The sequence below is a fragment of the Lycium ferocissimum genome, chromosome 12 (assembly GCF_029784015.1).
Source record: "Lycium ferocissimum isolate CSIRO_LF1 chromosome 12, AGI_CSIRO_Lferr_CH_V1, whole genome shotgun sequence".
NCBI classification, from domain to species: Eukaryota; Viridiplantae; Streptophyta; class Magnoliopsida; order Solanales; family Solanaceae; genus Lycium; species Lycium ferocissimum.
In genome coordinates, this window is record NC_081353.1 from 39,439,435 (window position 1) to 39,451,759 (window position 12,325).

Here is a 12,325-nt window from a genome sequence, read left to right on the forward strand (position 1 = left end):
AAATATAAAAAAATTGATTTTAGGAGTGTTTTAAAAAAGGAATTTTTACGCTCCATACCAATTAGGGTAAAATAATTACCCAATTTAGCCAAAAAAAATTTACCCGCTGTAGCTGGTGGAGAGGCAGTCGGATAGGTCGTCTCCTTCATTCTCCTCGTTGTATGACTGGATCTACACTAGATCTCCATCGGAGAGGTCGTCTCCTTCATCCTCTCCCTTGTACCGCCGAATCTCCACCAGAGATGTTTGTCTTCTTCATCCTATCCCCTGTACCCCAAATCTCCAGATCTCTATTATTATACAATTTTATACATTTAGAAGTGTGTATGAACACCTCTTATGTATAAACACCTCTTTCATAAGTTTGTATAACATTACATACCAGCGTAAACGTATGTATAAACACTTCATATATATTATTATACACCTTTATACAAGATTGATACATTATCTACACTAGAGTATAAAGTTTTATATTTCTATACATTGTTGTATACCGTGAAAAAGTGACTGTGCGGATGTAATTTAAAAATATGACTACGTGCATGTAATTTCTTATGCTAGATTGTACATTATTGAAATTTCCCATTTAAAAAAAATTCTAAGTTTCCACTAATACAAAACTTCAACTACACCTTTATATCTAAACACAATTTTTCAACTTTCAACTGACCTTTCTCAACTTCAAATCTCAACCAACTCATGTTCAAATGCCGATTAATTATCCTGTTAACTACACACCTAAAGTTTGACAAACTTATGGTTTCGGCTTGATTATAATTTATAAACACTTTTAGGTTTATCAAACATATAGATAAATTATAAAACATATTTATAATTCAATTTTAACAATTTATAAACTTTAGGACCAACTTACTTGTTGGAGGAAATTTCTTATTGATGATTTCTACGGACACACTCTTTACAATCACCTACTTTTCTTTCGTTCTATGGAATTTTACTGTAAAACTTTCGAACTTTAAAACAATGCCTTGAAGTTTGAAAAAAAACCAGAAAAGATGAACAAACAGTATTTAACCTATGCCTATATTTCAATTACTTTGCAAACGCTGACTACATTATCATTAGCACTACTAAAGGTGGCAACCTGGTATCAATTTTACCACTAGATCCAATCCAATACTAGCCAAATGAGAATCAAATACGATCTGATCCAACAATTTTAACCAAACAAGAATTAATAGAGACATTCCAAACACAGGTTATATTTCAATTCGCTTGCACGCATATGACAAAAGGAACTTGAAACACCAAGAAAAATAGTCTTTCCTTGTGGTCACAAAGATACAATTTGAACTACAATGTTACAACTCTGAATCCAGTCAAAATTAGGTCCCATCTTACCCCTTCAACTATGTAAGAAACAGAAATTTTCCTTACAAGTAGAACCCTCAATTTCATGTTCCCCACCCAAGGGAGTGAACAAACTAACCTCTCTGATCCAACACCTTAACATGTTTGCCTATAGTTGTTACATGAACTTTGAGGGAATAACAGAAGTGATTAAGTAGCTCGAGAAACTGAATAAGAACGCATAATATCTTCTTCTATTGGGGTTGGAAGAACAAACGCCCAGACGAAACAAATACCTTTCATGTCTGACCTGCAGGAATGTTCCAATGCATTTTTTGGGTTATTGACTAAACATTCATATTGCAAGGGTTAAAATCTGAATAAACTTAAAGCTAACATAAGTAATTCCTAACCGCAAGCAGCAATTCTCTCAGGCTAAAGGTAATTAACTACGTACGCAGAGCCTTTATGCGAACAAACGGTAGTTTCACAACCCCGTGAAATAGAAAAACAATGTTCGATAACCTAAATTGTTTGTTCCAAGCATGTCAAACAACACATGAAACAAGGAATCAAGCAATCCATTATGTCGCTGGGGTAAAATGAGATAAAACGGAAAGTTCCTATGTTTGATGATCAAATGGGAAACAAGGTGAAAAAGAGAAATCAAGAACGCATTATCTAGCAGGCAACATTTTTTTAATTGAACAAAGATGCTTGTAAGTAAATAAGATAGAAAACAAGGTATTGAGTTGTTCCAAGGGTCATGGGGAAAAAAAGTTGTTCCAAGGGTTTAAGGAAAGTATTAAGAGGACTTGAACTAAGCTAACTGCTACACAAGGAATTAGATAATAGCATTGGATGGAGTCAACCATTTATTTTCAAATAAAAGTACTTTACATTTTGTCTTAAGGTTTATTTGATTTTTTCTTTTTCATGATAATTGCTACCTAGCTCTCTCATGAGTGAGCAAGTCTGACATATGATGCAGACAAAGCGGTCATTGATATATTTTGGCATGTTCCTCTACTGCAACGTATGCGCAAAGTAATAGGCTGAAATTTATATGTTTGTGCAGATGACTAACTTACAATCCACTTAATAAGAGAGGAGTTCAGAAGTATGAGAAATACATCCTCTGAAAACCACATGGACAGCAATATCAGGAGAATTGTACCACCTCATGAAGAATCCAAGTAAACATGATGTGCAACAGTGAGTTTAGAGGTTCTATGAGTGAACACAAGCAGCAAAGAAGAATACATATACACAGTGATGGAAAGCATGTAAGTTGAGGCAACGAAAGTAATTAAAGGCTCTCAAACAAATACAGGTCATCATTACCTATTTTCCATTTATATAATCCAGAAGTCTTTTGTCTAGCTCAAAACGCCCACAAAGAAGTTTCTGCATAAAGAACTTGCAAATATCATCAGTACAGAATTCCATCGTTCACGGATAACTGAAATCTCAAGAAAGACAAGTTACAACTGATGTGAAGATGCTAAATCCAAGTACCTCTATTTGTACTAAAGAAGGAATAAGGTATTGCCAAGTATATGTTTGAGGACAAATATAGTACCGACAGCAAGCGCCAGGGCTAGCCATCAAAAGCATGAGGCATGATTGTTCACACATGTGCCAATATGTATAACAGCATAAAAGATCTATCTTCAGAACTCTGCTTTTGAATAGATCAACATATGACATATGGCTCAGGCCTTCGGTAGTGTGGTTTCATTAGGCAGAAGGATTTGAGGGTTCATAAATATGAAAGTACCCTAGCTGGTCGTTGTTAAAGTATGAAAAATCTGGATCTCTAAAAAATATGAGGTCAACAATCAGGCATTGCACAGAAATATATTGGTGGAAGATAAAAGGTGAATACTTCAATTATACTGAAACAGGAAAAACCACAAAGTGAAAGCAAGCAGTTCAAATATGCAATAGGATGGATTAGTTCGCTTAGGAACAGAAAGGGAATGCGGAGGGAGGGGTAGGCAGATACGACACATGCACCTTAGCAGAGAATACCTTTGTAATGTTGGGACCAAAAACATATGGCTCAGAATCAAACTCTGGAAAGCGTGCAACCTCTATAGCATTCTCAAATAGAATGTACACCGGAAGTTGGTTCAAGCTTCCTAGATTAGATACCCCAATAAACCAGACAATTGAAAAGTCAAACGGAACAGGATTAGCACTTCACAAAATCAACAAATCCAGTTCATATAACACATGTAGCAGTAGAGTAAATAATAACACACCAAGAGGAATGCCAAATCTTTCTGCAGCATTAGGGAAGAGTCCAAGATCAACTGTCCCAAAAGATAAATTTGCATTTGAGTATCTGTTCAAGAAAATATATAAGAAAGTTGCATTTCCAACAAAAAGAAAAGCTCTCAAGAAATTCAAATTTGGGTGAACAAATGATCAACTTTATTTCATAAAATGCCTCTCTTAAGTTTGTATGATAATTTTAACCATAATGGAGCATCACACTCACGTTATTGAGAGTTCTGGAAAAAAGGAACTCGTGCATACGCAAGCCAATGTGGAGAAAGCACGAAATTCGACCTGCCAAAGGTGACTATCTGTAAAGTATAAGAAGGAACAAAATACAGAGACTGTATACGAAAAATAGAGAGGCTGTTTCCATGTCGCCTCCATTTGCTTTTTGCCACGTGACACACGAGAGTGGGATTAAATCCTCTTTATTTCTTCTATTCATCCTCCAGATCCAACTTTGTAACACGTGATATTTTTTCTTAACATGATCATTTACAAGTTAAAACAGACTATATTTGGTCATTCAAAATTGTGAAATTTGCTAATAAAAGTTCTATTGATCTAAAGTTAAGATATTCTTATCAAGCAGCATACTTGCTGTATTTAGCATCGTCTACACATTCATTAAATGCAAATTAAGAGAATTTAACTAAATATGCTAGTTATGCTTACTAGATAAATGGAAGAAAGGGAGAATATAAATTGACGGAGTGCAATTGGGTACCACAAGAATAATGTTACAACATAGCGCTGACCACATTGCGGAGCCAAACAAATAAAAAAGTTTTTTTTCGCTCAACTACTTAAGGATTACAGGATAACACAACAACAACATACCTAGTGTATACTCACTTATACTCAAAAGTAGGGTCTGGGGAGGGTAGAGTGTACGAAGACCTTACCCCTACCTCGTGGGGTAGAAAGGCTGTTTCCGAAAGACCCTCGGCTCAAGTAACGCATATCAAAGCAGATTTAAAAGGAGAACACAGTGCTTAGCAGAGTTAATAATACCTTTACAATTTCAAAAAAAAAAAAAAAGCTTATACAGCAGACAGGATCGCTGGAAGAACAAAATATGTGTAGGATTTTCAAAACAAGGTCTTTGTAAGTCTTTGATTGCACAAATACCCTTCAAGAGTATTTCCCAAATAGCCAAATCTCCTAAGCATTCGCAATCACCACAAATAAATACATTTTTACTTTTCCTTTATCTTCCAGGGGGCACAACACTAAGTAGAAAATGCCGATAAGGAACCTTTCAAAAAAAAATACCACTAAGAAACTGCAGAGAACCAACCAGCCAAAATCGTGATGTATTTCCTTCAGTAAGCAAAGCCTCCAACTGCAATGGTGTCAAATGATTTGAAGAACCTGGACATTTACATTTACACTCAGTGTACCTTTTATTTTGTTTTTACAAGTACACTCTGTGTACCTTATTATGCTCAGATAACTATAAGAAACAAATGTACCCTCACAAGAAGCTTATCTAAGTATGGTAAAATAAATAATAGGAGTAGCAAGAGTACCTAGTCCTTCATAAGGAGGCTGTTGTGCTATAATGTGTATAACTGCAAGGAGACACCAATACAACGACAGCATTAGATAAATTTTCCAAATTAAACGACATTCTCAAATAAGGTAAAATAAAATTGTAAAGGCTAAGAAAGTCAGTAAGTCATCCATCAAATAAATAATTTCTCATAGTGCTTATGTATGCATTGCATTATGATAGCAATCGTAGTGCTCTTTAACCTCCCTGTCAAGTTTCAGAGTCTAGCACTATCAAAAACTGCAAACAAGAGTAGAACCCACCTAAAAACGCCAATGCATACCACAGAGCCAAGTGATAATCCAAAACTAAAGCGATGGCAGTAAGGAAAATCTGAAAAGATGCAATTTTGTGTTAAATACTTCAATCTAAATAATAAGAATTCAACGGAAGCTATAAAGGAACACTTGGCTGTAGATGCTAATGAAATTTGAAACAAGATTTCCTATATTAAATTTGATGCTCACTATGCACAATCAAGGAGCAGAAAACTGTGAAATGTTAGGATGAACACTAGTTATTTATTTCCTAATAAGAATTATTCTGCTTGCTAGACATCATACTAACTCATGCAATGCAATAGCTATTCTGATAATTCCCGCAGATTTGTTTTTCTTCCTTCTTTTATATAAGCATAGTGCAATATCAAAGAAGACCAAGATAGATTGAATTCACCACTTTCACTATGTTTGTTCTTAGTCCTTAGATTTCTACATTTTTCAAACCGGTACCACTAAGACCAATATGGGAAAGTCTGCAATGCTTATTTTTAATCAAGGGGAAAGTCTGCAATGCTAGTATAACTTAATAGTACCATAAGCTGTAATTAAAGCTTATCTTTCCATTATAAGTTACAAACTGCCATTGCTCAAACATCAATAAAATTATTACTTTATCAACAAAAAAAAGGTTACAAACTGCCAGTGGTCACTGTAGCACTAGTCCTATGTTATCAAAGCTCTTTTTAATGTTTCTCTTTCAAGTAACTGCTGACAGATAACTTCTTTTTATTCCTAATCGTATAATGTGGAAAAGAAACCCACAACAATAAATGCCTTTCACAACATTAAGGTTTTAAATGATTGCTACATTTTTCAATTTAACTGTGATCTACAGAGAGGACGCAGCGGTTAACACACTCGCCACCTCGCCCCCCCCCCAAAAAAAAAAAAAAACCCCGGGATCAAAAAAAGGGATTTCTCTGAGAAAATATATTTAGTAATATTAGGATATTTCAGAGATTCACATGATATAGACTTATCCAAAGTGCATACAGGTTTTCCATTACACCATTGTCACTTATAAGAGCCCCCAGATTTGGAGATAGATATCATACGTGAGACCGTGACATCCGACACTTAACACAGACACTCCTCACAACAGTTTTAAGTTGCAGGCTAAATCAATTGAAGTACGTGGGATTACAGTGGGTATGTCGTTGTTGTTTCCTTTTCTACTTCTAGAAAAAACGTACACATATTCTTGATAAATCTTTTCAAGATATAAAAATGAGAGGTCAATGTAAGAGGTGTCATTTTCTTTACCGTCAAAAATGTTATAGTACTACAAGCGCACAGTATCCCTTAGCAGCCATAACTTAGCTGAAATTTCAATAGAATATTTAAAGCAAGTAGTGCAAGAATCAATATAAACTTTGGAATGACAAGTGGTGTGGTCAACAATCTCTGAAGCAGCTATATACAGATCTCTACATCTTAAGCCAAGCTCAACAGGCTACAGTGGCTGAAATGTGGACAGGTCAGGGCTGGAATTTACAATTTAGAAGATACTTGAATGCCCGGGGAATGCCAAGGATAGCATACTTCTACAACATAGTTGCTCACTTTAACAACTTAACAGAGGAGAGTGATACTTTGGTATGGAAACTTGACAGCAAAGGGTGCTTCACCGTCAAATCCAAGGTTTTGGAGAGCGAGAAGCGGAAAAAGGCGACGAGACCTTGCTTCACCGAAGCGAGAAGCGTGAAGCGAAGCGCGCACTTTTTTCATGTGAAGCGCAATTTAATACAAAAATAAAAAATATTAAATAGCGATAGATAAATAACCAAGAACTCAATAAAAATAACATATTAAGCAAAACTTTCAATTCTTAAATTAAGAAGTAAATAATAGACACTAGAACTAGATAGTCAATAATCCTCATAAGTCATAAAAATAACATTGGACTTTTGTGCTACTGCCCATTGCAACTCCATACGCCCAAGCTGGATCTTTTTTTTTTTCTTTTTTTTTTTTGGCTTGATGAAATTGAATAAAAAAACAGAATTTACTACAATCACAACAAACAAATAAATCAGAACAGTGAAAACAGAGAAACAATTGCAGAACAGTCAACAGTGAAAACAGAGAAACAGAGCAGAACAGAGAAAAACATAACAAAATAGAGAAAAAATTGAAGAACAGAGACAAAAAACAGGCAGAACAGTGAAAGAAATTACGAAACAGAGAAAAAAAACTGCAGCCCAGTCGAAGAGCTGAAACAATTAGAAAAGAAGAAGAGAAAAAAGAGCAACCCAGTGAAGAACTGAAAAAAAAAAAAAAAAGAAAAAAGAAATGGCAGTGCAGCGAGTAGCAGCAGGTAAAACAGAGAAAAGAAGAGGAAGAGAAGAAAAAGAAGAAGAGAAAACTTACCTTAAAGAGGCAGTAAAGAGATGAGGAGAAGCAGTTGCAGCAGTAAAGAGAAGTCCCAAGTCGCAAAGTCCAAATAGAAGAGGAAGAGTGTTATAACCAAAAAAAAAAAAAAAAAATTAAAAAAACCCTAGGTGCACCTCGCTTAAGCGAGCTTTTGTCGCTTTTTTCGCTTCGGTCGCTTCTCGCTTCTGGGCCTGAAGCGTGCGCTTTTTAACCCACACCTTGCTTTAGGGCAGGGAAGCGCAAAGGCTGCGCCACGCCTCGCTTTTCGCTTAAAGCGCAGAAGCGAGCGCTTTTCACAACATTGAGTCAAATCTGCATACAGAGACTTGAACTCAACAAATACTCAGGTGGAAGGGTGGCCTTGGAGGATGATTTGGAGAACAAAAGTACCTTACAAGGTAAACTGTTTCTCCTGGCTATTAGCAAAGGAGGCAGTTCTGACTCATGAGAATTTGAACAAGAGAGGCTTCCAACTATGTTCTAGGTGTTACCTATGTGGAGAACAAGCAGAGACAGTCAACCATCTTTTTTTACATTGCAAGTGGACAGACCAGCTTTGGCAGATCTTTGTCAAGATGAGGAAAATTAAATGGGTGAAACCAGGTAACATAAAAGAGGTGATGAAGTGTTGGAACAGAGATGGAAATGCAGCAAAGAAGGAGGAGAGAGGGAAGATTGTCCCAGCAAGTATATGGTGGGTGGACAGTTTGGAAGGAGAGAAATCAGAGATGCTTTGAAGAAAAACAGAGTAGCATGCAAAGATTGAAGTTAAATTGCCTAGGATTATACTACTTTTGGTGTAAACAGGAAATGATAGATCAGACAGTAGATATTTATACAGCTTTAGATTGGTTATGATATAATGTAATAGTCAAGGCAATGTAAGTTGTAACACTTTTGGATGTAGTAAACCTGTGGATATATAGACTAACTGTCACCATCTTTTTAAAAAAAAAAAAAAAAAAAAAGAATCAATATAAACTTCTCAGACACATTCGACTAGTTCTTCCTTCAATTCAGAAGCCCTGAGGAGCTGACTTCAGCTAGTACTACCTCTGTCCTATTTGATTATGACCTAATTTGGCTTATGAGAGTTGACTGATTAATTTCGGTTCTTCTATTGGACATTGATTTGCTTATTTACTGAAAATAGACATCAATTTTTTATCAAGGCTGAAAATGAACATTATGATTAGAAACAACATGGAAAATAGTACTAATCACAAGTTTTTGAGCTAAAACGATCTAAAAAGTGGAGTAACTAAACAGGTTCTCACACAAAGAAGAATCTAGTTGATTTTCTACATAATAACTTGGGAAAACAAAATGAGATTGGGGAAGTGTTATCGGCATATTTGATAAGTTAAAGATTTTGCAAATCAGAGATAACTATATCCAGTTATCCACAAACATAATAATTATACATCATGATGAAGAAAGCAGAATTATGTGAGGACTGAGGATGAAGGGCATAAAAACAACAGAGATAACCTTAGCAAACAACAAAGTATCTTGAATGAAGGATTCCCAGCTTTCTGTCCTTACAATCTGTCATGCAAAGTAAACAACAATGTCAAATCTATAAGTATAGATCTCTCCTTGTCAAGTAACAATTTTAGGTATCAAACGATAGAAAATTCAGGGGCTAGAAAACTATGCAATTGAAATGTTATACGAGTTCGTTCAATGGGATAGGGAAAAGATTTAATTTTTCCTTAATGCATCTAATTAAACAAATTAGGTGATACTGATACATATCAAAGGATAAACTCCAACCTTAGCCGTCTGACAGTGAGCTCACAAGAAGTGGAAAACATGTAAATTTGGATAAGTCTTTGGGACGAGCAGGAAAGAACAAAAAATACGAAAGAAAAAAAAAAAAAACAAGGTATCTCTATTGGAAAAGGAACAGCTAAATATTTACCTTCACAACAGCCAAGACACAGTATGCAACAAACACCTGAATCTCCTGCCAATGAAACAGCAAATCGTGAATAAGAGTACAATGACAGTACAGACAGGGACAGAATTTGAAACAAGTAAATTACCAGCTAGTTTAGATAGTTGTTACATATCCTTTGATAATGTATAGTATTGTATTATACTATTTTGTTTTGAAAAGTAGCATATTTGGCTAGATTGTATAGTTTTTTGTCATTTCATTATGCCAGACGAGAAGAAAAATAAGGTAATGACCTGATCATACCACTCGTTACATAAAATAACACTTTTCATTGTCACATAACAACAGATTTAACAATACGATATAATAAAAATTTAATTAACAGTCAAAACAAACATTGTATTTAAAGTAACAACATGTTTCAATAGGTAACAACCATCCAAACAAATATCAGCCACTGTATGTATCAATATAGCTGCACATACAAAAATACTTACACTCTGATGGATGGTTGTTACATATTGTTTCATGATGTATCATATTATATTTGTATTGTATTGAGTTGGATTGTATCGTATTATATTGTTTTGATGAATACAACGTTTGGATAGATTGTATCGTTTTCTGTCATTACACAATGTCACACATCAACAATTTGAAGCATAAACCTATAAGAAAAGTAGCGTACAAGGTAGAGCTATTATGATAAAGGTAGGATAAAGGATAAAATCAGATTATTAGATAATAAGTAAAGACAAGCTGAAAAGAAAAAAAATAAGGTTGCAACGCGATCACACCAAATCGATCGTTACACAAAATGGGACTTTTCGTCGTTATACGATACGATACAATATAAATACTACTCTCTTTGTCCCAATTTTTATGATCCTCTGTCCTTTTTAGTCGCTCCCCAAAAAAAATGACACCTTTGTATATTTAGTAACAATTTACTCCCTCCGTTCACTTTTATTTGTCTAATATTCTAAAAATAGATTTTCACTTTTACTTGTCACTTTTAGCATATCTAGAAAAGACAATTTATTTTTCCTGTTTTACCTATAGTATTAAATAATCACTTTAAATCATTTTCAAATCCAATAAAAATATGCACCAACTAATATGGGTACATTGGTATATTATGCACTTCATTTATTATTTCTTAAACAGCCTGCAAAGTCTAAAGTAGACAAATAAAAGTGAACGGAGGGAGTAACTTCAAATTTACCATTTTATCCTTAATGAAATAATTCATAGCGATGTACACAAATATCTATGACTCATTTTGGACCACAAGTTTCAGAACTCTTCTTAAACTCCGTACCCAATCAAACACCCTCATATAAAATGGGACCAGGGCAGTAACAAGCATCGTATTTAAACTACCAACACAATACAATAATATATGTAAATAAAGCGAGATTCAAGCAGAGAAGAGGCGATATACTCGTTTAAGAAGTAAGGAATTGCGAGCAGGTGAAAGGATTTGGAAAGCGGAGCAGCGAATTGGGATGTAAGTGAAGAAAACAAGCAAGTGAAATAAATAATAAGGCTCAGACACCATCAGATTCAACCATCTAACTGGATCGTAACAATATTCCTCATTTTGTTGAACACATGGTTCGCCATTACTCTTCTTCGACATAGCTTCAACAGATCCTAACACTTCTTTGTTGAAAAAACAAAAGAGCTTTTCTAATTTTGCAAAATGGAAAAAGGGTCAAATATACCCCAGTAGTATCGAAAATAGTTTAAACATACCCCTATTTTCGGTCCAAATATATCCTTAATTTTGACGGAGGACAGGTGTCAAGTTCAGAACTAAATGATTGAACTCCAATTTTAAATATCTAATTTCCTTTAGAAATCCACCGGTTAATATAACCATAGCCTATCAGTTACTTAACTGGTGGTTTCTAAAGGAAATCAGGAATTTAAAACTGGGGTGGATCATTTGATTCGGAACTTACACGTGTCTCTTTGTCAAAATTAAAGGCATATTTATGCCAAAATCTAACATGAGGGTATATTTGGCTCGAAAGTCAAATGAGGGGTATTTTAAACACTACCCCACAACCCACCCACCCCAGTCATATCTATTTCTTTGCAAAACGATCGAATGGTTCACTTTATGAGGGACAAAATAGGAATCTTACCTACACCTAGTGTTTATATCGACCCAAATATATCATACGTCTTCGAATATCGCCATTATAACTAAATTAAAGTTAATTAATACACATTCTCGCCTTAAGTTATGACTTAACCATGGTATAAATATGATTTGATGTAAATGCCAGATGCGATTAAATTTTCATCTAATTGAGGTGTAATCTTTTTGCATGCAATGCGAGAGGACATCTGTTCCCTAGCATATCTATTTCTTTGCAAAATAATAGAATTAGAATGGTTCACTTTATGCGGGACAAAACAGGAAATTTACCTCCACCAGGTGGCGGGCTGGTGTTTATACCGACCCAATACATGACACGACTTCACATACCACTATTATCACTAAACTATTGTTAATAAAAAACATTCTCACTTTAATTCATGACTTGACTGTGATAAATTAATATGATTTTGTGTAAACATCATGTGCTATTAAAGTTACCA

The 12,325-nt window shown here is 34.8% G+C and overlaps 1 protein-coding gene across 6 annotated transcripts; it reads right to left on the reverse strand.

Moving 5' to 3' along the window:
* Window positions 1–1,204: 1,204 nt before the first annotated feature.
* On the reverse strand, window positions 1,205–11,622 carry LOC132039529 (uncharacterized). 6 transcript variants are annotated; one of them, XM_059429997.1, is made up of 12 exons: window positions 11,157–11,601; window positions 9,734–9,778; window positions 9,301–9,357; window positions 5,419–5,488; window positions 5,133–5,174; window positions 4,901–4,974; window positions 3,821–3,891; window positions 3,582–3,664; window positions 3,349–3,458; window positions 2,659–2,721; window positions 2,406–2,452; window positions 1,205–1,624 (listed from the first exon to the last, which is right to left on the reverse strand). In XM_059429997.1, the coding sequence occupies exons 1-10, from the start codon at window positions 11,352–11,354 to the stop codon at window positions 2,659–2,661; spliced, it is 813 nt and encodes a 270-aa protein (XP_059285980.1). In that variant the 5' UTR covers window positions 11,355–11,601; the 3' UTR covers window positions 1,205–1,624; window positions 2,406–2,452. The 6 variants fall into 6 exon arrangements, 5 of the variants coding, with proteins under 5 accessions (XP_059285980.1, XP_059285979.1, XP_059285982.1 ...); XR_009410379.1 differs by lacking the exon at window positions 3,349–3,458 and having other exon boundaries at window positions 11,157–11,611; XM_059429996.1 differs by lacking the exon at window positions 2,406–2,452 and having other exon boundaries at window positions 11,157–11,592.
* Between the last annotated feature and the right edge of the window lie 703 nt (window positions 11,623–12,325).

Bases quoted from the DNA above. Each gene is read 5' to 3' on its own strand.
- LOC132039529 (XM_059429997.1), bottom strand. From the start codon at position 11,354: ATGTCGAAGAAGAGTAATGGCGAACCATGTGTTCAACAAAATGAGGAA. The intron at 5,489-9,300 runs GTTATCTCTGTT...GCATCTTTTCAG, and splicing joins ATACTTTGTTGTTTGCTAAG to ATTTTCCTTACTGCCATCGC. The intron at 3,665-3,820 runs GTGAGTGTGATG...TTTCTTGAACAG, and splicing joins TTTCCAGAACTCTCAATAAC to ATACTCAAATGCAAATTTAT.